This window comes from Colossoma macropomum, unplaced genomic scaffold (genome assembly GCF_904425465.1).
Source record: "Colossoma macropomum unplaced genomic scaffold, Colossoma_macropomum, whole genome shotgun sequence".
NCBI lineage: Eukaryota > Metazoa > Chordata > Actinopteri > Characiformes > Serrasalmidae > Colossoma > Colossoma macropomum.
In genome coordinates this window covers 5,382,967-5,406,334 of record NW_023494809.1, presented here as the reverse complement: position 1 = coordinate 5,406,334, position 23,368 = coordinate 5,382,967, and the positions used below count along the sequence as shown (strand labels likewise).

The 23,368-nt window shown below is 38.8% G+C and overlaps 1 protein-coding gene across 1 annotated transcript in view; it reads right to left on the bottom strand.

The window, feature by feature from the left end:
• Window positions 1-23,368, bottom strand: part of LOC118798509 — a 52,993-nt gene that overhangs the window by 28,847 nt on the left and 778 nt on the right. Inside the window, exon 2 of the mRNA XM_036557888.1 lies at window positions 21,552-21,683. Coding sequence (XP_036413781.1) covers window positions 21,552-21,675 — 124 coding nt within the window. The 5' untranslated portion in view covers window positions 21,676-21,683. The remainder of the gene's footprint in view (window positions 1-21,551; window positions 21,684-23,368) is intronic.

Here is a 23,368-nt window from a genome sequence, read left to right as displayed (position 1 = left end):
TAATGTTATAGGTTGATAAAAATCCAATTCACTTCCATTTTTTTAAATCATACAATTTGTCTTTGAAATATACTGTATACATCAACGATATTTCAAGAGCAAAAATCATCATAGTTTTGCTGAGGAACCTCCAGAAAAGATGGAGAATATGTGATTATAGATTCCAGCTCATTTCAGCCTCTGATTATTGTTGATGAGTCAGCTACATGGTCCTAGAGATCCTCACATGATGAAGGACCCACAGAAACAGTTCAGGAGGAAAATACTTTAATGAATACATTCACAATCTCTCAGTACATTCAAGAACTCTTAAGGCTCAAATAGCTCAGACAGCAATAAGCAGACCAAGGATCATCTTCTCTTATGAAAAAATAGGAATATTTCACTAACAAAAAGCAGAAAATGGTCATAAATGAGGCACCAAGCATGAAATTGTCATAAATCTAGTTTTTGTTTCTATAATAGTTTATTGTGAAAAACAGCATAAAAGTGGAATAAATAAACAAGTTCACACTAACAAATACATCTTATCTGTTGGACAGCCTGTGTCTTTATAATGATAATGACACTAAATTAGGCCTTCTGTGCACTTTTGTGTTTAAAGGTATCAGTTTGTGGTCACTGTACTGCAGATTACAGTGGTGTAGACATCTTCTTTCTGCTGGTCAGTGCAGACAGACCTCGACCAATCACGCTCTGATTTACAACCAGACCAGTTTAGTGAGAGAAAACAGCACTCTAGTCCTTCTGAAGGTTCTAGATTTGTCACTGACTGTGAATATGAGTTATAGTCTAAGCAGGTTCTGGATAGTTGTTATGAATGTAAAACAGCAGCCGCAGCTCTGTGTCAGAACTCTTTACTGAAAGAGTCACTGTAAAACTGATACAGACAAGCTCAGATATCTGTTAGTGTCTTTTACAAGCGTCAAATGTCTGTGTTTAATGCAGAGCAGCCAAAAAACACCACTAGAAATCCCACAGGGCTGCTAGCAGAAATTAGCATTAGTGGTTTTTGGACATTTTTGGGCTGAACTGAAGGCCTCGCTCTAATAGTCACAGTTGGCCACTGATAAGCGAGTAAATAGGATGTGTTGTTTGGACATAATATGTACATACAGAACTAGTGCTGTTTTCCACATAACTGCAGTTAAATCATTATTTCCCAAATCCTACAGTTTTCATGTTTTATTCTGTTTCCTGATGTTCACTTCTGTGTGGTTTTATGAACTAAAATCAGGTGTAAGTCATTTTTATGTGACCGTTTTCTACTCTCTCTTCATCTCTTAGAATTAAACACGCTGTTTATGTTACAGTGCCTTTGAAAATGTATGTAAATAAGCTCTGTTCTGATTGGCTGCCACATTCAAAAAGCAGTCCAGGCTGAAAGGCTGAGTGGGTGGGGCTATATAAGGTGAATAGATGTATATATTTAAATATGTTTATAAATGTTTTTCAGACAGCTGGGTTCCTGACCCCAGTGGAAATCTACCAGTATGAGGAGTTTAGATCAGACCCTAATACAGCACATCTGATCCCACAAATCAAAGCCTTCAGGATCTTCTGAATATCACACCCTGGTGTTGTTAGAACTCAGTAGATCTCCATGACTGAGCTGGTCACCCTGATGAACACACTGATAGGTATGAAAATATTCTCACCACGTGCAGTAAAGCACAGCAGTTGAGGTCAGTATGACTAAAATCATGCCAAGTGAGATCAAAGCAGCATCCAACAGCAGGATTAGACCTGTAACTGGACACAATTCAGTTACTACAAGAACATGTGACCAAAAGGGGAAATCCAGAAACTTTTTAAAATCTCTGCATAAATTAATGGTTAAGACGTAAACAGAGTTGTTCAGAGTGGTTCTCCCTCACAGAGTTATTACATGAAATTGTTATGAATTCACTGCCTGATGCCTGAGACACTGTTTTATGATAGTTTAGGGAAGGTTTTGACCAAAAGCAATTTTTTTTAAAGAAAATATTTTTATAAGAAAACTTATCATTATTTCAGATTTTCCACTATTTTCCATCATCAACATTCCATATAAACTCAGAAGACTTGTGTAGGTTCACTGGTGGTTCTGGATAGTAAATAAAATGTCTATATTTGTGTTGTAGTCATGGCGACCCCTGGTTCCTATCACCACCACTGTAAAGACATCTGAACCATTTCACACCAAACCACTCAGAATCTCTCGTTTACTGTAGGTTCACTGGTGGTTCTGGATAGTAAATAAAATGTCTATATTTGTGTTGTAGTCATGGCGACCCCTGGTTCCTATCACCACCACTGTAAAGACATCTGAACCATTTCACACCAAACCACTCTGAATCTCTCTGTTTACATCTCACTCACTGAATTATTTGGGATTTTTGAAAAATCCGGTTTCCCCTTAAAGTCTTTAAGTTTTTGGTCCTAATATTTTGTCACTGTCTTAACACAGACTAAACTCTCCTTCTATCTGTGTCTGTCAGCTATAGTTTAGTTTTCTCATCATCAGAATATGATTGTGTGTCAGGCGCTTTCTGACTGGCTCTTGAAATTACATGAAAATGGACAGTTTAGTCTGCACTGAGCGCTGGAACATGTTAGTCAAAGGGCAGATCAAATAAATTTAGATTTACTCTTTGACTAAAGCCTCGTCTGCAGAGTTAGTTAGAGTTTAAAACAGAAGCTGACCCACCTTCAACATCAAGGCTGATCATTTCAGATGTGACGGCCTCGTAGTTCTTCAAAGCGCAGGAATAACTAAATAAGTTTCTCACAGTCAGAGCAGGAAGGTGAAGAACAGAGCCTGATTCAGGTAAACGCTCTCTGTTCTTAAACCACACAAACTGTGGAGAGCTGAGACTGCAGTTCACAGCACAAGTCAGATCTACAGAGTCTCCTTCCTTTAGAGTCCCGTTTCCAGACAGTCTGATCATCGACACCTGCAGAACTTTCAGAGAGCAGAGAGAGTCCACATGAGTGCGTTATTAAGAGTTTATTACCACATTAAAACATTCTGCACATCTGAGAAGATATTGATTGCTTTGTAAACTGTGCTATTATTATTCCCTTATTTATATACAGTTTCTGTCCACTTTATCAGAAACCCCTCTCTTGTAGCTCCACATTGCTGGTGAACAGTTAGAGACTATAGATCATCTGTTGATGTACAGTTTGTGTTATCTGTCCTCTCATCCTCTGGTCCTTCATTACACCATGTCCAGAACTACCTGGACTGTCCTTCTCATTTGTGAATTAGGCTTATAGAATCTCCAAAGAAAAGCATTGACCAGTAGAATGGGACACTCTGTAACAGCCTAAGGTCACCATGTCCAACATCAAGCGTGGGCTAGAGGGGTATAAAGCCCCCCAGCATTGGACTGTGGAGCAGTGGAACTGTGTTCTCTGGGGTGATGGAGCTCCATCCAGTTCCTTTAGGATGAGCTGAAGTGACCCAGATCTGACCATTCAACGTCAGTACCTGACTTCACCCTCCCCTGCCCTGCCTTGGGCAAAGCTGATCACACCTCCATTCTTCTCCTGCCTACATACAAACAAAGACTTAAACAGGCGAAACCAGTTCTCAGATCAGTCTTTCAATGGAGTGAGGAGGCCGTCTTCACACTTCAGGACTGCTTTGAATCTACAGACTGGAAGATGTTCCGTGATGCGGCTGGCACAGACATCAATGAATACACTGACTCCATCACAAGCTACATCAATAAATGCACTGAAGACATTGTACCAAAAATCAATGTCAGAACATTTCCCAACCAGAAACCCTGGATCAATGCTGAGGTTCGAGCCAAACTAAGAGCTCAGGCTGCTGCCTACAACTCAGGTGACCCGGCTAGCTACAAGAAGGCCAGATATGACCTTCAGAGGACCATCAGACTGACCAAAAGGAGCTACAGGGACAGAGTGGAATCAAACTATCATGGCTCTGATCTCAGACGTATGTGGAGTGGCCTGCGCACCATTACTGACTACAAAGAAGGTGTGATCTGTGATGGGGCCTCTTTCTCCTCACTTGCAGATGAACTTAATGCTCATTATGCTCGTTTTGAGGCTACCAACACCTCACCTGCTGAGAAACTCCCAGTAGATGAGGAGAGCTGCGCTCTAGCCATTCCCCTGTCTGAGGTGGTGAGATCCTTCAGGGCAGTAAACCCACGCAAGGCACCCGGTCCCAATGGCGTCCACGGCCGTGTACTTAAAGCATGTGCCAACCAGCTGGCTGAGGTTTTCACTGACGTCTTTAACCTCTCCTTAAGACCGTCAGTGATTCCCAAGTGCTTTAAGGAAACCACAATTGTTCCAGTCCCCAAGAAATCGTCTGTCACCTGCCTGAATGACTGCCACCCTGTTGCACTGACATCTACAGTTATGAAGTGTTTCGAGCGGCTGGTCAAAGCTCACATCTGCTCAACACTTCCAGCCACCATGGACCCTCACCAATTTGCATACCGCTCCAACAGATCCACTGACGATGCCATTGCACTAACAACACACACTGCTCTCACACACCTTCATAGAGTACAGCTCAGCATTCAACACAATCATCCCTGCCAGACTCATTCCTAAGCTCACAGACTTGGGTTTGAACTCTCATCTCTGCAACTGGATACTGGACTTCCTGACGAGCGACCCCAGGTGGTGAAAGTTGGGAACAGCTTCTCCTCCACACTGACTCTGAGCACAGGGGCTCCCCAGGGATGTGTGCTCAGCCCCCTCCTGTACTCCCTGTATACACATGACTGTGTAGCCAAACACACATCTAACATCATCTTCAAGTTTGCTGATGACATCACCATCCTAGGCCTCATCACTGATGGAGATGAAACAGCCTACAGAGACGAGGTCAGTGGTCTGTCAGAGTGGAGTCATGACAGCAATCTCTGTCTCAACATCAGCAAAACGAAGGAGATGATCGTGGACTACAGGAAGCTCCAGAGGGGTGGTCACTCTCCGCTATTCATCAATGGAGCCAAAGTGGAGAGAGTCAGCAGTGTGAAGTTCCTCAGTGTACAACTGATGACCTCACCTGGTCTCTCCACACCAACACTATTGTGAGATCTGCCCAGCAGAAGCCATCATAGGCAACAACCTACCAGCCTTACAGGACGTCTACCAGTCCCACTGCCTCAGGAAAATCAGAAGGATCCGGTCAGACAGCCTCACCCAGCACACAGCCTCTTCACCATCCTGCCATCAGGCAGGAGATTTTGCAGCATACAGGCTGGAACAACCCGGTTAATGAACAGTTTCTACCCACAGGCTGTCAGGCTTCTGAACAAGCTGTGAAGCTGTGGGTCCTTCACCAACTACCATCTCACTCAGTCACTCTGTCAGCATTATTATTATATCATATCTCTGCTATGGACAATAACACTTTAACACTGAGTCACTTTAAAATGTATATTGTCTCTATATTTTGTGCATATTTTCTCTATATTTTGTGTATATTTATATATTTTCTGTTTGGTTTTTTATATATTTTACTTATTTACTTTCTGTAGAGTGATTATCTGAGCCTCACCACAAGCATTTCAATGCATAAATGTCCTGACATGTTGTGCAAATGACAAATAAACTTGAAACTTGAAACTTGAACTTGAACTTGCTCAATCAAATCCTCACAGCAATGTTCAACATCTAGTGTAAAGCCTTCCAGAAGAGTAGAGGCAGTTACTGCAGCACAAACTCACCATTAATACCCTTCATTTCAGAAGCAACGCTGGAGTCTACAGACTTATGGACCTGCAGGCAGGTGGAGCTCACAAAGTGGACAGTGAGTGGACATACAAGGCAGAGGTTTCTAATAAAGTGGACAATTAGTGTAAATGTAAAAGTGATAAATATGTAAACCAAAACTAATTTGGAGCTTTATTTTAGTCTGAGTATTTCCCTGCCGCTGTAAGAGTCACTCCAGGGTCACCTGTCCATTTGCCTTCCTTGTCATCAGTTATAAATCTGAATCTATACTCTCCAGAGTGACTGAACTGTACATTACTGATTAATAAAGTACAGTTTGATATTTTGTCCCCAACATACTTAAAGTCTCCTGAATCAGCAGTAGAGCTGTCATAAACGTACGGTCCGTCATGACACTTTCCATCTTTATTTGAGTTCATTGAGCACCAGAGAACTCTTTCACCTGATACGCTCTGACTCTGGGATAGAAATAAGTACAGGAAATGATGACATCAGATCCTCTCACAGCGCAGATCGGCTCAGGATATTTCACACTCCATTCTTTTTCTGAGAGAACACCTGCAAAATATGAGGACAGACATGAAATCACAGAAATCAGTGAGGACTGAAGAAGAATCCACAATGATCAGGCAGTGTGTAGAGTTCATGTATTTTTTGACATAATAATGAAAATAATAATAATAATGACAATCATATTTTAAATGTTTTTTTAGCTTTGTGTGTTATTGTGCTTTCATCAAAAAATTTTGGTACACAAAATTCTTACAGAACAGTTTTGGAAGCTTTCAATCGCAGAAAGACCAGGGTATGACCTAACAGAAGCCAACATATTGCATACATACTTTATGTAGTGTAAAAAGCTCCAGAAGAACATGCTTTCAGTCAGCTTCTCGATTATCAAGAGCAGCATCATCTGCCAGTTCTAATAGCGGTAAGACAGATGCTTCTCCAGATTCACTCTGAAGACTGCTTTTGGAGGATCAAAGTGACTTTTTCATCATAAGTGTATAATATTATTGAGTTGTCTTGACGCCATACATACTAGCACTACTTCAAACACACATACTAGTGTATATATACACACATATCAGCAACCACCTGGGATACCATCACAATGACTTAGCAACACCTTAGAAACCACTTTCATAGCAACAGCTTTGTCCAGCCAACTTAAGAGTTCATCTACACTAAACTTTATATATATATATATATATATATATGTATGTATTCCAATTTTTTAGGAAAAAAATTGAGTTAGGTTGAGTCCTGCTCTTGCAAAAAGTGAATGATAATGATAACTAAAGATATCTTTGGTTCTGTTGTATTATTAAATGTAATTAATGGCAAAATATGATACTTTTTTATTTAAAATATCTGACAAAATAGTTAAGAATTACAATATAGCTCATTAGAATATTTACAACTGATTTATGGCAGACTTACTAAAACAAATTCTTTGTTCAAACACAGATGAATTGATAACTAACATTATAGAATATGTTACGCTTGTATTGAAGATATATTAAGCAGAGGTTATGCAGAGCAGCATGAATCAGATTTAAAATCTGACCACTGCAGAACGATTATATCTAAACAGAGGTGTGATCTAGTTCCATTAACTCATTTTGATGGATTTGTAATCCACTATGAATGGATTTTAAATGAGTTTTAGGCCAAAATCACAGTGGTGGTGATAGGAACCAGAGGTCGCCATGACTACAACACAAATATAGACATTTTATTTACCATCCAAAACCACCAGTGAACCTACACGAGTCTTCTGAGTTTTATGATTTTAGTGGAAAATCTGAAAAAATCGTTTTCTTTAGGGACTATTTTGCCTCACAGCACCCTGCATGTACCACTCCACCATGTTTTAGGCCAAAACCTTCTCAAAACTAGCATAAAACAGTGTCTCAGTCATCAGGCAGTGAATTCATAACCATTTCATGTAGTAACTTTCTGTGAGGGAGCTTTTAGAGGTGGACGTCTGGTTCCTATCACCACCAATGTGAACAATTCTGACTCTGTAAGTTTCTCTAGAACAGAGCGTTTCACACCAAACCACTCTGAGTGACTCTGTTTACATCTTAACCACTGAGATTTCATAAAAACTTTGGAATGCCCTTTAATTTCATCCTGCTGTGTTAGTTCAGCTCCTAGAATGCTTTACTTGACCACTCCTCTTAATTTGGAGCTTTAGCGCTTTATTTTAGACCAAAGTGATTTAAAAAGAGAAGATTAGAGTCCAGTAAACTTCAGTTCCTGTACTGAGAGCGACTTGATGAAATAAGAAGTTCCACTGCAGCTCTGTATTCTGAAACCTTCCTAAATGGTTCTTTGTCTGGATATATGGTTCTTGAACACTTCTATTTGTATGGAACCTTCATACTGTAAAGGTCGTTAAACCTGAAAAGGTTCTTCACTCATCTTATTAACAGAAATGGTTCTTTAAAGAACCCTGCAGTGAAAGGTTCTTTATGGGAACCAAACTTGGTTCTTCTGTAGCATTGCTCCAAAGAACTCTTTCTGGCATATTTCATTTCATTTCATAATCCTAGGCTATTCTACCCATTTCTGCATGAAACTAAAAGTAACAGTTATGTAGTAATAATTCATACCGGTCAGTGTGAAGAGAGTCAGAACCAGAAGGTGCAGCATCTTCATCTCTCCTCTGGAGCGCGAGCCACTTCTCAACAGGCAGTGAAAGTTCTGTGAGCGCTTGGTCTTATTTCGGTGGCAACTAAAAGAGCTGACTAAAAAAGAGAACTAAAAAACTATGTAAGTCTGAAAACCCAAAAGCCACAGATGTGTTTTCCGCTTCATACCAAGTACAGAAACGGGTTGAAGTTGTCTGTGATACAGATGCAGCAGATAAAGAATCTCTTTGATATTGGTACAGAGTAATACTGATATTTTAATATATAATTAAATAATATCTAATAACCAATATGGTGAATGCAGACGTCAGTAAACATATCTGAAAGCTGGTAATCTGCTTTTAGCTAATGCTTTAATTAATCTCTCCAGCCTGCACGCCTGTTATCACCAATTAAAACTGTGCACCTCATGAAAGAGTCTTTCAGGAATTAACAGTTTATTAATTAAAAAATAACATATTAAGCCCATGTCTAAACCACTTAGCACGTATTTTTATGTCATAAACATTTCAGTACTTCAGTGTTGATTCACCCCTATGAGGAAGCCCAAAATGGCCTTGCATTCACAGGCTTGTTTTACCCTGGTTTTCCATGAAAATAAGTTATTTTCATTTGTTTTCTCAAGATCTTATGATATTTATGTTGTTTTCTTGAGATCTCACGTTATTTAAGCATGATGGTGGAAAAACTGCAAACTCCGAAAACACTTTCAATAAAAATGATGACACCAACACTACATTATGCAAATGTAGAAAACACCCGCAACTTCAGAAACACTGCAGAGTCAGCCACAACACAATGATGTTTACAGAGGACACCCAGAGAGGATGGAGCTCATTCAAACTCATTCACCGCTAAAAGCCAGTAAACCAGTAAAGCTAAAGCAGTTAACAACACTGTATTGTAATGGAAATTATCTGTAGACTGTAACTGTAAAATTTCAAAAAGCAATACCAGAACTGATAACGACTGTAGTACAGCTGTGACATGTCACATAGCTAATTAGCCAGCCAAGTTAACCAGAATCAATGTGAGTCTCTGTGGTTTTATCAACTTGTGTCATCGACATCGCATCTCGAGAATCGAGAATCTTCCTGAAACATTTCTGTTGTGTTGTGATTGGCTTTGCAGCGTTTCTGAAGTTCAGGTGTAATCATTTTGATGAAAGAGCTATGTTTTGTATCTGTTGACCACCAGGGGCAATACCGAGTGGATGTTTCCCTGTGTACGCAATTCAGACCAAGAGGTTTGTATCCCCACATGCAAGTGGTCACTGGGGCTATTTCATCCTGTGACTTACTACAAGCTTGCAAACAGTTCACACCTCTCTACAAAGACAGTCTCTGCCATGGGCTTTCACCAGGCTCTGTCTGCCTCACCTTCTGCTTTAAAATTCTTTTAAATCCATTCCACTCCTTGCCACTTCGTGCTATCCCACTTCTGACACCACTATGACATAGGCATAATAGGAGATACGGGAGAGGCCATGATTTCTGCCTAATTATCAACAACTCTGCTTAATTGCTGACACTTAACCCAACTAACAAAACCCACGCCTGACATGATCAAACACAAATAACAGACTAACTAACAGCAACAACGGGGGGTGTAGTGCACACAGCAAAGTTTCATGTATCACTCCTCTAGAGCCCCTTCTGCAGAGTAAGTAGCAGCTGGCACAATATAATGCTTCAGATTTCCAAGATCATGCAAAGCTACCAGTGTGATGTGATTACAGGTTCCAGTTCGTTTCAGCCTTTATATGCTAATTATTTTTTATATATTTCAGCTACATGTTCCTGGAGTTCTTCTTATGTTGAAGGGATTTCTGAAACAGTTCAGGAGGAAAATATTTTAATGGTTACATCCACAATCCCACAATCCTTTCAAGAGCTCTTAAGGCTCATCTAGGTCATACAGCAAAAAGCAGACCAAAGATCATATTTTCTTATGAAGAAAATAGGAATATTTCAATAACAAAAAGCACAACATGGTCATAAATCAAACAGCAAGCATGAAATAGTCATAACAAATCAGAATCTGTAGCTTTTGTTTCTAAAGCAACATTTTTCTCTATAACAGTTTATTATGAAAAACAGCATAAAAGTGGAATAAAGAAACAAGTTCACACTAACAAATATGTCTTATCTGTTGGATAGTCCATGTTTTTATGATGATAACGACCCTAAATTAGTCCTTCTGTGCACTTCTGTGTTTTAAGGTATCAGTTTGTGGTCACTGTACTGTAGATTACAGTGGTGTAGACGTCTTCTTTCTGCTGGTCAGTGCAGACAGACCTGCAATCATACAGAAGCCCAATTAGCCCAAATAGCACATTACTGATATTAACACCACAATACAGGTGAGTGTAGATGATGAATATGTATAAATTACAATGAAGAACATTACAGTTCATAATTTACAGTTCCAAACACTGCAGGATCTAAACTGATTTTTTTCAAGATTTAGTTTTTCATGTTGAAGCACTGAAAATAGGTCTCAAAGGCCTCGATCAGACTGACAGCCCAAATCTGTTCCAGAGTCTATCCAGATAGATTTTTGATTATACAGCTAAAAAACAGATCAAATCCAATTTTTTGCATATCTCAAACCACATCTGGAGGTGGTTCAAAATCAGATTTTTACAGATGCATCTCAGTCTGGACACTCTGGACACTCAAATCGGACTTCAAGTGTCTTTTGTGTCACTCGCAACAAGACAAACAGCGACGATGTGAAATCCAGAGTGATGAAGAGCTGGGATTGAAGAAGAGCTCCAAAGATTCATGATTATGAAGAGAGTTCTGTAGAGTTTGGACGGCGAGATGATGCTCCTCCATCTCTCCTGCATCCGCATTTGAAATCTGCATCACCAGCGTAGCTACGTAGTTATTGACACCTGCGTTGTTGCCATGGCAAACCATGCGGATAGACTGGCGAAGTCTAGACACACAAATCTGATCTGATCACTTGCAAACAACAGAGCGGACAGTCAACTCAAAAGATCTGATTTGAGAAACAAATCCGATGTGCCGCAGTCTGAACACAACCTGAATTATCACAAGCCCACATTCCTCACCAAATCCTGCAGTCTGATCAGAGTACATCACACATATAGGAGGATGTTCCAATTACAGGATGACCCTGATTCATCAGAGCTGAATCAGGTCTGAACATCAAATGAATGTACGCATATTTTAGTCATTTACTGGTTTCTTCTTTGGTGCGACAGTAATAATAATAACTATAATAGCTGTACAGAATCCAACAGTTTGAGCTTTGTGAAAATGTCATTTGTAAATGTGAACTGAAATTTGCTGGTTTGGATGTTCATTAGATCATTAGCTCTTCAATTGAGTAGATTTTAAACCTAAGAACTTAAACTGTTTAAGGATCAGACACACATTCATCTGTTACTGATTTCTGTGAAAATGCATTTTTATTTTTTTGTTCATTTTTATTTAACAGTATTGTGCTTGTTGTATTTAAACTCTGTGAGTATTGTAGTAATAATCTAATTTCATTGTAATGTTTTGGAAAGCCTCACACATCAGATTAACTACTAAAATGATTAGGAAGTGACAGAGGAATCGACCAATCACGCTCTGATTTACAACCGGACCAGTTTAGTGAGAGAAAACATCACTCTAGTCCTTCTGGAGGTTCTAGATATGTCACTGACAGTGAATATGAGTTGTAGTCTAAGCAGGTTCTGGTTAGTTGTTAGGAATGTAAAACAGCAGCCGCAGCTCTGTGTCAGAACTCTTTACTGAGTCACTGTAAAACTGATACATACAAGCTCAGATATCTGTTAGTGTCTTTTACAAGCTTCAGTAACGTGTTTTACAAGCGTCAAATGTCTGTGTTTAATGCAGAGCAGCCAAAAAACACCACTAGAAATCCCACAGGGCTGCTAGCAGAAATTAGCATTAGTGGTTTTTGGACATTTTTGGGCTGAACTGAAGGCCTCGCTCTAATAGTCACAGCTGGCCACTGATAAGCGAGTAAATAGGATGTGTTGTTTGGACATAATATGTACATACAGAACTAGTGCTGTTTTCCTCATAACTGCAGTTAAATCATTATTTCCCAAATCCTACAGTTTTCATGTTTAATTCTGTTCACTTCTGACGTCTATGTGGTTTTATGAACTAAAATCAGGTGTAAGTCATTTTTATATGACCGTTTTCCAATCCCTCTTCATCTCTTAGAATTAAACACGCTGTTTATGTTACTTGTGCCTTTGATAATAATAATGTAAGTGAGCTCTGTTCTGATTGGCTGCCACATTCAGTAAGCAGTCCAGGCTGAAAGGCTGAGTGGGTGGGGCTATATAAGGTGAATAGACGTATACATGTAAATATGTTTATAAATGTTTTTCAGACAGCTGGGTTCCTGACTCTGCTAATGGAGATCTACCAGTATGAGGAGTTTAGATCAGACCCTAATACAGCACATCTGATCCCACCAATCAAAGCCTTCAGGATCTTCTGAATATCAGCCTGGTGTTGTTAGAACTCAGTAGATCTCCATGACTGAGCTGGTCACCCTGATGAACACACTGATAGGTATGAAAATATTCTCACCACATGCAGTAAAGCACAGCAGTTGAGGTCAGTATGACTAAAATCAACCCAAATGAGATCAAAGCAGCGTTCAAGCTTGATAAAGAGACACCTGTTAATGAAGAAACAGCAGAATTAGACCTGTAATTGAACACAATTCAGGTACTACAGGAGCATGTGACTTAAAGGGGAACTCCAGCAACTTTTCTAAGTTTCTACCTAATTAAATGATGTAAGATGTAAACAGAGCCGTTCAGAGCGGTTTGGTGTGAAACGCTCTGTTCTAGAGAAACTTACCGAGTCAGAATTGTTCACAGTGGTGGTGATAGGAACCAGACGTCCACCTCTAAAAGCTCCCTCACAGAAAGTTACTACAGGAAACGGTTATGAATTCACTGCCTGATGTCCGAGATACAGTTTTACGATTGAGAAGATTTTGGCCAAAAGCGTGTTTTTTTATCCATTCATGATGAAGGAATACATGGAGAGTGTTGTGAGGCAAAATAGTCCCCAAAGAAAACTTATTTTTTCAGATTTAGGTTCACTGGTGGTTCTGGATAGTAAATAAAATGTCTATATTTGTGTTGTAGTCATGGCGACCCCTGGTTCCTATCACCACCACTGTAAAGACATCTGAACCATTTCACACCAAACCACCCTGAATCTCTATGTTTACATCTCACACACTGGATTATGTGGGAATTTTGAAAATCGTAATTCCCCTTTAAATCAAACTCATTCTTTGTTTTCCTGCAGTGGTAACTGAAAGATTTTTAAACCTGATGAACGTTCTGAACATGCTGATCAGGATCAGAGCTCAACTCCTCAGTACAGAATCTACACTCCTATAAAGATGGTTCTTCAAAGGTGCTGTATAGAACCATGAGACTCAAAGACCCTTTCACATGCTTAAATAGGTCCATATAGCACCATAAAGGGTTCTTTTATCGTTACAAGCTTGACACTGTAACAATAGCAGAAACCTTTTTAGTGCAAAGAACCATTTAAGCATGCAAAGGAGTCTTTGAGTCTCATGGTTCTACACAGCACCTTTAAAGAACCATCTTTTTTAAGATTATAGAGAAAAGCAGATTTAGAGTAGAACAGATGTGAGAATGGACCTCAGAACTACGTTACCCAGTGAGATCTCAGAGCACAAGCGCTGCTCACGTGAATATTATCGTCACTGCAAAGGAAATTGACATTTTTGTACAGTCTAGTTAGATTCAGCAGGAAATGAGCTTTTCAGCGATGTATGATGTGATGCAGTTCAATGTGGGCGGGGCTAAGCCTACATTAAAACTTCTAACTTTTGGAAAATCCAGTTAGACGTGACTGAATTGACCAAACACTCTGAAGTAAACAGATTTCTGCTGTTTATGACGACGGCTTAAGAAAAGACATGTTATAGATACAATTCATCAAACTAAATCTGAACAATGACTGGCAGGACCAAAATCAGCATTATGGCCTCAAAATTAGTGTAAAAGTGATTTATTTTTCTGTCTAATCCAGCTATGGTCTATTTTCTCATTATCAGAATATGACTGTGTGTCAGACACTTTTTAATTGGCTCTTGAAATTGCACTTCATGCTTCCATAAAAATGGACGGTTCAGTCTGAACCGAGTGCTGGAACATTTTAGTCAAAGAGCAGATCAATAAAATGGCCTGGAGTTGTTCATAGACATTATGGTACTATTTCAGAAACAGCTGTACCACATTCTAAAGCCTCGTCTGCAGAGTTGGTTAGAGTTTAAAACAGAAGCTGACCCACCTTCAACATCAAGGCTGATCATTTCAGATGTGACGGCCTCGTAGTTCTTCAAAGTGCAGGAATAACTCCCAGAGTTCCTCACAGTCAGAGCAGGAAGGTGAAGAACAGAGCCTGATTCAGGTAAACGCTCTCTGTTCTTAAACCACACAAACTGTGGAGAGCTGAGACTGCAGTTCACAGCACAAGTCAGATCTACAGAGTCTCCTTCCTTTAGAGTCCCGTTTCCAGACAGTCTGATCATCGACACCTGCAGAACTTTCAGAGAGCAGGAAGAGTCCACATGAGTGCGTTATTAAGAGTTTATTACCACATTAAAACATTCTGCACTGTCTCTTAAAAGGATGATGATTCCTTTGTAAACTGTTCTAATATTATTCATTTATTAATATACACTTCCTGTCCACTTTATCAGAAACCCCTCTCTTGTAGCTCCACCTTGCTGGTGAACAGTTAGAGACTGTAGATCATCTGTTGATGTACAGTTTGTGTTAGCCGTCCTCTCATCCTCTCATCTTCTAGTTCTTCATCAAGTTCATGTTCAAAAGTATCCAGACAGCCCTTCTCATCTGTGAATTAAGCTTGTAGAATCTCCATAGAAAAGCACTGACCAGTAGAATGGGACACTCTGGAACAGCCTGTAGAGCAGTGGAGCTCCTTCCAGTACCTTTGGGTTGAGGTGGAGTGATCCAGAACTGACCATCCAACATCAGTACCTATCACTAATGCTCAATCAAATCCTCACAGCAATGTTCAACATCTAGTGTAAAGCCTTCCCAGAAGAGTAGAAGTTGTTACTGCAGCACAAACTCACTATTAACACCTTCATTTCAGAAGAAACACTGAAGTCTACAAACATATGGACCTGCAGACAGGTGAAGCTCACAAAGTGGACAGTGAGTGGACATACAAGGCAGAGGTTTCTAACAAAGTGGACAGTGTAAGTGAGTAAAAAGTATGTAACCCAAAACTAATTTGGAGCTTGATTTTAATCTGAGAACCGCTGGGATACGATCCAGCTCCCCCAGCGACCCAGTAGGATAAGCGACTTAGAAAGTGTGTGTGTGTGTGTGTGTGTGTGTGTGTGTGTATTTTAATCTGAGTATTTACCTGCCACTTCAAGAGTCACTCCAGGGTCACCTGTCAATTTGTCATCAGTTATAAATCTGAATCTATACTCTCCAGAGTGACTGAACTGTACATTACTGATTAATAAAGTACAGTTTGATTTTTTGTCCCCAACATACTTAAAGTCTCCTGAATCAGCAGTAGAGTTACTGTCATAAATGTACGGTCCGTCATAACACTTTCCATCTTTATTTGAGTTCATTGAGCACCAGAGAACTCTTTTCGCCTGATTCTCTGACTTTGGGTAAAAATAAGTGCAGAAAATGATGACATCAGATCCTCTCACAGCGCAGATCGGCTCAGAATAATTCACACCCCATTCACTGTCTGAGAGAACACCTGCAAAATATGAGGACAGACACGAAATCAAAGAAATCAGTGAGGACTGAAGAAGAATCCACAATGATCAGGCAGTTTATAAAGAGTATGTATTATTTGACATATACAGTCATATTTCAGATCATTTCAGTATGTTATTCTGTTATCATCGAAAAGGACTTTCCCAGAATCCTTATAAAAAGGTAGACAGGGTTGGGATAGCTACTGAAATATTAGTAGTTAGCTACTTTGTAGCTACTTTCCCAAAATTTGTAGCTAGCTATAATTTAGCTACATTTCGAGAAGACTACTACTTCTACTACTACTTTCACTACTACTGCTACTTTTTAGCTACTTTTTGAAAAGTAGTGCACTACATTTTAGCTACTTTCAAAGCACGACTGTCAGAATGTTTGTGAATGTCCACCTGATACAGCAAACAAGCCCAACTGACAGTGTAAACAAGACACTGCATTTAATCATGAGCCAGAAAGAAACATTCAACTGAAAAGCTGCAAATATACAAAAAGATCACCAAAAAGTCAGTTTAAGTGACCAACAATCAAATGTACAAAACCAAAGGCGTGATATCCAAGAAAAATTTAGACTAAGGTCAATCATTCCAGGCTTTTCCTAACAAAAATAAACAAAAATAACCGGATATAAACTAAATATAATTTACATTTAAAATACAAACTAAAAAACAATTTTAACCCTGAAGACTGACGCTCAGACTGCTGGTCACCATAGCAACGCTGATAACGAAACGGCAAAGAGAGAGATTTAAGACGAACATCGATAATTTGGAGATGAATGGACTTATTTGCATTTATAATCACTCCAGCTGGTTTCCTGATACGTTTAATCTGCAACAACTCGCGAGGCTGAAGTCGCTTCTCATTCAGCAGCTTCTCGTTTGAATTCTCCCGTTCCACCTTAAATGGCGCAGCAGTACAATCTGGTGCCTCAGGCACCATATAAGGTGGAACGGGGCAATACGAACAAGAAGCTGGTGAATGAGAAGCGTCAGCCTCATAAAAAGTCAAACATTGAGAGACATTTTACAAGAAATTTACGTAAGTTTTCTGAGGTGCGAGAAAAGTGGCTACAGTTGAGTTAAGATTAATGCAGAGCAAAGTAAGTCTGCGTATATTTTTTAGTCTATACTAGCACATCAGCACATACTGAGACCTATTTACAACCAAGATGGTAAAAAGGACATAAAACACTGTGGCTCCCAAAGTGTTTTCTTTGTTGATTTTTTTGGATTTTTGTTGAAAGGACAAAATGGCTCTTCTTAACATTTCGGTTTCTCACCCCTGAGCTAAGCCTGCTGGTAAGGGGCGTGCCCGTTTGCTCGAACTGTCCGCGGCTCAGTCAGGATCGTCACCAGCCCAGTGAACAACCTCGTTCTGTGGTTCACATTTTTCGCGGATTGCCTGAAGCCTGTAGCAAAATTGTAGCGAAAAGTATCACTTAACTGTACAAAAATGTGTAGGCCCTACAACTATTAGCTACATTTCATAAAACTGTAGCGGCTACAGCTATTAGCTACAAAAATTTGTAGTTAGCTACAAACAGTAGCGCACTACTTAGCTACTCCCCCATCCCTGAAGGTAGAAGAGCACTCTCTCTAATAGTTAAGATCTTAACAGCAGGGAGGGCAGAGAGCCACCTAACATGGTCTAAAATGAAACACTGTTATTTTATGTAGTGTAAAAAGCTCCAATGCTTTTAGTGATCTTCTCGAATTCCAACAGAAACTTTATCTGCTGATTTTCACAGCATTCAGACAGATGTTTCTCCAGACTGACTCTGAAGGCTTTTGTAGCATGAAAGTAACATTTCATCATAAATGTGTACGAATGATTCTACTGAGCTGGTATAAGGTCAGAGCTGTAGATTCATTTTGGACTTTAGACTAAAATCCTTTCACTTTGAATCACTCTGTACCTTAATTATGTGTATTTAATTAAAACAAATGATTGATTATTCTATTCTGTCACTACCAAAACAATCCTACACCCAAACTTTACCAAGTGTTTCAGTAGTGACTGTTTCAGTAGTGACTGTTTCAGTAGTGACTGACTGTTTCAGTAGTGACTGACTGTTTCGGTGACAATTTTCGCTCATTTTGAGCTCAAAAACTCAGCAAACACAGCTTTGAATGGCTGTTCACACAGAAAATCATCATATTTTACATTAAAACACTAAAAAGTGCTGAACTGAAGAAAATATGACGATTCTTAATGTTCCACACTGATTTTCAGACTTTGGGACACATTTACTTCAAAACAATGGGATCTAACTGCTCACCATGTGGCCATGAGGGACAGGGATGCAGCCTCACTTCCTGCTCTAAAATGCAGTGGGCATGGCTAAAATAAGGCTCCGCCTACTGGCTAAAACTCTACGTTTTGGTAGTGATATGAAAACATGAGACAATATTTTTAATTTTTTTTTTAATTTAAAAGTCAAATTCATGATAAATCTAAATCCTTTAACTTCACTTTAAAAGAAATCTGAAGATCTCAAGAAAACATCGAAAATCATCAAAAAAATGTAAGTATAAATTTAGGGGTTAAAGTTTGGGACAGACTGTATGAAGAGTAATTTTGTGTATATTTACCTTATCACTGTCTCTCTCAGTGATTGGGGTTTAAACAGATCATAAATATCTTTAAAAACATATCAGCTCTGAGTACTTTATTGTTTTATAAATATTGTTTTTTTTCAGTAGAATGGTCCAGGAGTGTTACTTTGGGTTGAACTTTGAAGTGGATGAACAGGACTGTCCTTTCGAGGTGGTCTGAGGGGGCAGGCAGCCACAGAAAGGAAATCGCAATAGGTACTAAACAGCTTTTGGAGATCAACAAAAATATATTGATCTAATCTAACGACTACAATTCCAACCTAAAATGCAGTATTTTTACATGACGATAAAATATGGAGAAAACCTCATCTCAGGTCATACAGGAGGGCATATTAACACCGCACAGAAGTCCAACTGTGGTCACTTAAGAGTTTGAAAGAGAAAAGTTGCAGATATTAATGCTATAATAAAAAAAAATACTAAAACTGTTCCATTTTTAGCTGCTCTAATAACTGAGAACTAAAAGTTATTTTATGAAATTTTACTTTATCTAAATATCACATTCTTCAAAAAGTTTCGGAGATTGTTTAAACTCCTGTTACCGTTCTGGGTGCAACCAAGTCATATGATAATATACTTTTTAATTTATTTAACATAAAATTAATCGGGTTATACATTGAGATGGTTACAGTTAACTAGAAATATCTTTGTGTGGTCTTATTGAATGTTATAACTTATGAATAGAAAACAATTTTTAAAGTTTAAAGGTTTTGACAAAATAGTTATGAATTACAAAATATCACATAAGGATATTTACTATTGCTGATGCTGGCAGACTTGGCAAACAATTTCTTTGGTCAAACACAGATGAATTGTTAACCAACACTACAGAGTATGTTACGCTTACACTCAGAAATAAAGGTACTAAACTGTCGCTGGGTCAGTGCCTCTCTTGCCACTGGGGTGGGACCCTCAATGGTCCATCTCAGTACCTTTAGTCAGGGAACATAACTGAACCATAATCCACTGAAATGATATGTTCTAAGCTGTACTGACTCCACACACCCCGTCTCGTCTCCAGGCTTTTATTTTACTGTTCTGTTTAAAACATTCGGTTATGAAAAGGTACAAATACGAACTTTTCACCTGGAAAAACTTATTTAAGGTTCACAATCAGACCTTAAAGCCACTGTTGGAGCTTTGAGGGAACATTTACACTGTTTGTACCTTGATGAACAAAAATGTACCTGGAGAGAACCTTTATTACTAACTGTGATTATGTAAGATTTATTACACAGTAACTAAATTTATGCACAGCAACATAAATCAGATTAATAATATAATCACTATTGGATTTGTACATTCCTGATTGTTTTCTAATGCAATTTCAGTAGAAGTAAAAGTGTGAGTAAAGTGATCTTCCTCAGTTCCATTTTAGTCATCAACATTTAGCTCCTAACTCACTTTCGAGGGGAATTCCACCAATATTTCAAAATTCTTGCATAATTCAGTGTGTGAGATGTAAACAGAGAGATTCAGAGTGGTTTGGTGTGAAATGGTTCAGATGTCTTTACAGTGGTGGTGATAGGAACCAGGGGTCGCCATGACTACAACACAAATATAGACATTTTATTTACTATCCAGAACCACCAGTGAACCTACACGAGTCTTCTGAGTTTATATGGAATGTTGTTGATGGAAAATAGTGGAAAATCTGAAATAATAAGTTTTCTTTGGGGACTATTTTGCCTCACAGCGCCCTGCATATTATGTATCCCTCCACCATGAATGGAGTTTAAAGCCAAAATCTTCTCAAAACTATCATAAAACAGGGTCTCAGTCATCAGGCAGTGAATTCATAATCATTTCATGTAGTAACTTTCTGTGAGGGAGCTTTTAGAGGTGGACATCTGGTTCCTATCAACACCACTGTGAACAGTTCAGACTCTATATGTTTCTCTAAAACGGAGCGTTTCACACCAAACCACTCTGAACGACTCTGCTTACATCTTGCCAGATTATTTATGCAGAAACTTAGAAAAATTAATGGAATTCCCCTTTAATTTATATCTGTTTTGTTGGTTTAGTATCTGCACTGCTTTGTGATTGGTTCTTCCTCTAATTTCTTTATTTTGGACTAAAAGGATCCATAAAGAGAAGAATAGAGTCTAATATACTTCAGTTCCTGTACTCAGAGATGCTGGATGGACTGAGAAGTTCCACTGCAGCTCTGCATTCTTAAAGCTTCCCTAATGGTTCTTGGCCTGGATGTACGGTCCTTGAACAAAAACTTCTATTTGTATAGAACCTTAATATTGTAAAGGTCCTTTCAATTTTAAAAAGGTTTTAGCACATTAGTTCATTAATTTAGTACACACTTAAAAATGATGGTTCTTCAAGGGTTCTTTGGTAATGAGGATAGTTCTGTATAGAACCATGAACACTTACAGAACCCTTTGCATCGTGAAAGCGTTCTTCAGATTGATTGAGGATGTCCTGTAGATGGTTCTAAATAGCAGCTTTTTGGGTTCTATATAGCACCAAAGTGTTTTTCTATTGTAAGAATACTTTTTGGTGCATATAGAACCCTTTTCAAAAAGGTGCTATCTAGAACCATCTACAGCACATCCTCCATCAATCTGAAGAACCATTTCACGTTGCAAAGAACATTTTAATCATGCAAAGGGTTCTATATAGAACCATAAAGATTCCTCGTAGAACCATCTTTTTTAAGTGTGTAGGCTGCTCTACCCACTTCTGCATGTTAGAAACTCAGAGTAATAGTAATGTAGTAATAATTCATACCGGTCAGTGTGAACAGAGTCAGAACCAGAAGGTGCAGCGTGTTCATCTCTCCTCTGGAGTGCGAGCCACTTCTCAACAGGCAGTGAACGTTCTCTGAGTGCTTGTGCTTTTCTCTGTGAGACATGAAAAGAACTGAAAAAGAGGAAAGAGGAAAGTTAAAAAGAAGAAGATTACAAACCCAAACGCCACAATTTGTTCTTTCACTTCTCATGTGAATGATTGCTTAAGCGTTACCAGTGGCATCACTGAAGCCCACAAGACGAGGATCTTACAGACTCCAGTGCACACAAAAAAAAAGAAAAAGAAAAAAATTACTGGACTCACAAAAACAAAAAATAATGTTGATTTTAAAAAAAAGCTGGTGCTCTAATGTAGAATAATACTCAAACTATATTATTAAACTAGGAAAGTGCAGTTCCTGAAGAAAATGCACAGTGACCGCACATCTTAAACAGCTCCATGTTAATGCTGGATGATTTCTGTGGTGCTCCAGGGTGTTGCTAGTTGTTTTCTGTGGTATTTTGGGAGGCTGCTAAATTGTTGCTAAGGTGTTGCTATGACATTGCAGGTGGTTGTTATGGTGTTGACAGGTAGCTGCTATGTATCTCATGCAGTTACTACATGGTTGCTATGGTGTGCCAGGTAGTTGCTATGGTTTTGATAGTTTTTAAATAATATGTAATAATATATAATAATGATAGTAATTAAATAATATATAATAACTGATATTGTGTCTTATTGTGCCCATTAAAAGGGGCGATCTTTGTGATTTCTACAGTGAAAAATGGTAAATGTAGACATCAGTAAAGTGTTAGTCTGCTCTCAGCTAATGCTTTAACTAATCTTTCCATAGTGTACGCCTGTTGTCACCTGTTACTGCAAAACTGTGCACCTCATGAAACAGAGGTTCAAAAAATAATGTTATGAATGAATAATTATTATTAATAAATAATGAGTTTCAGAATAATTAGTTTAGTGATATTTGTCACTATCACAGCAAAACAAATGTTAATTTTGTGAGATCTTGAGTCATTATCATAACATAAGGGGTAGTGTTTTATTAATATAACATCCATTATGTTGTGATAATGGCATTAATATCTTGAGATCTTGACATAATAATGATAGAAATAACTCAAGATCTCGAGAAAAACCCTATGGAGCTCTGCTGGTTACGGACCCCTGCTGGTGACATCCAATATAAATAAAAATAATATGTGGCCACGCCTTATTAACGCATGAAAACGAGATCCTAATGCGTGGCCAGTCTAAAGTCTTCAAGATTAGAAAGAATCTCATTTGCATGCCTTACTAAGTCATGGCCACATTAATTTTACTTATACAGGATGTCACTGGCGGGGCTCCGTAACTGGTGACATCCTGTATGAATAAAAATAATGCATGCCTGTGTCTTGGTAAGGCGTGGAAACAAGATAATTAAGTTGTGGCCATGACTTAGTAAGGCATGGGAATGAGACAATTAAGCCTTGACCACAGGCATGATCTCGTTCCCACGCCATGACTTAATTATCTTGTTCCCATGCCTTATTTAGTCATGGCCACGCATTAGGATCTCGTTCCCACGGGTTAATACGGCGTAGCCACGCATTTTTTTATTTATACGGGATGTCACGAGCAGGACATTGTAGAAAACACATTAAAACTGAGAAAAAGAAAAAAAAGATGTGATTGCATGTCCTTTGAGGGCTTCCGTACCCCTCCCTGTTTTAGAATTATGCTTTTTTTGGCCATATTTGACACAAATCGTCTTTCGCTTTGATAATTGGTATCAAAGATAATTTATAAGGTAAATCTTC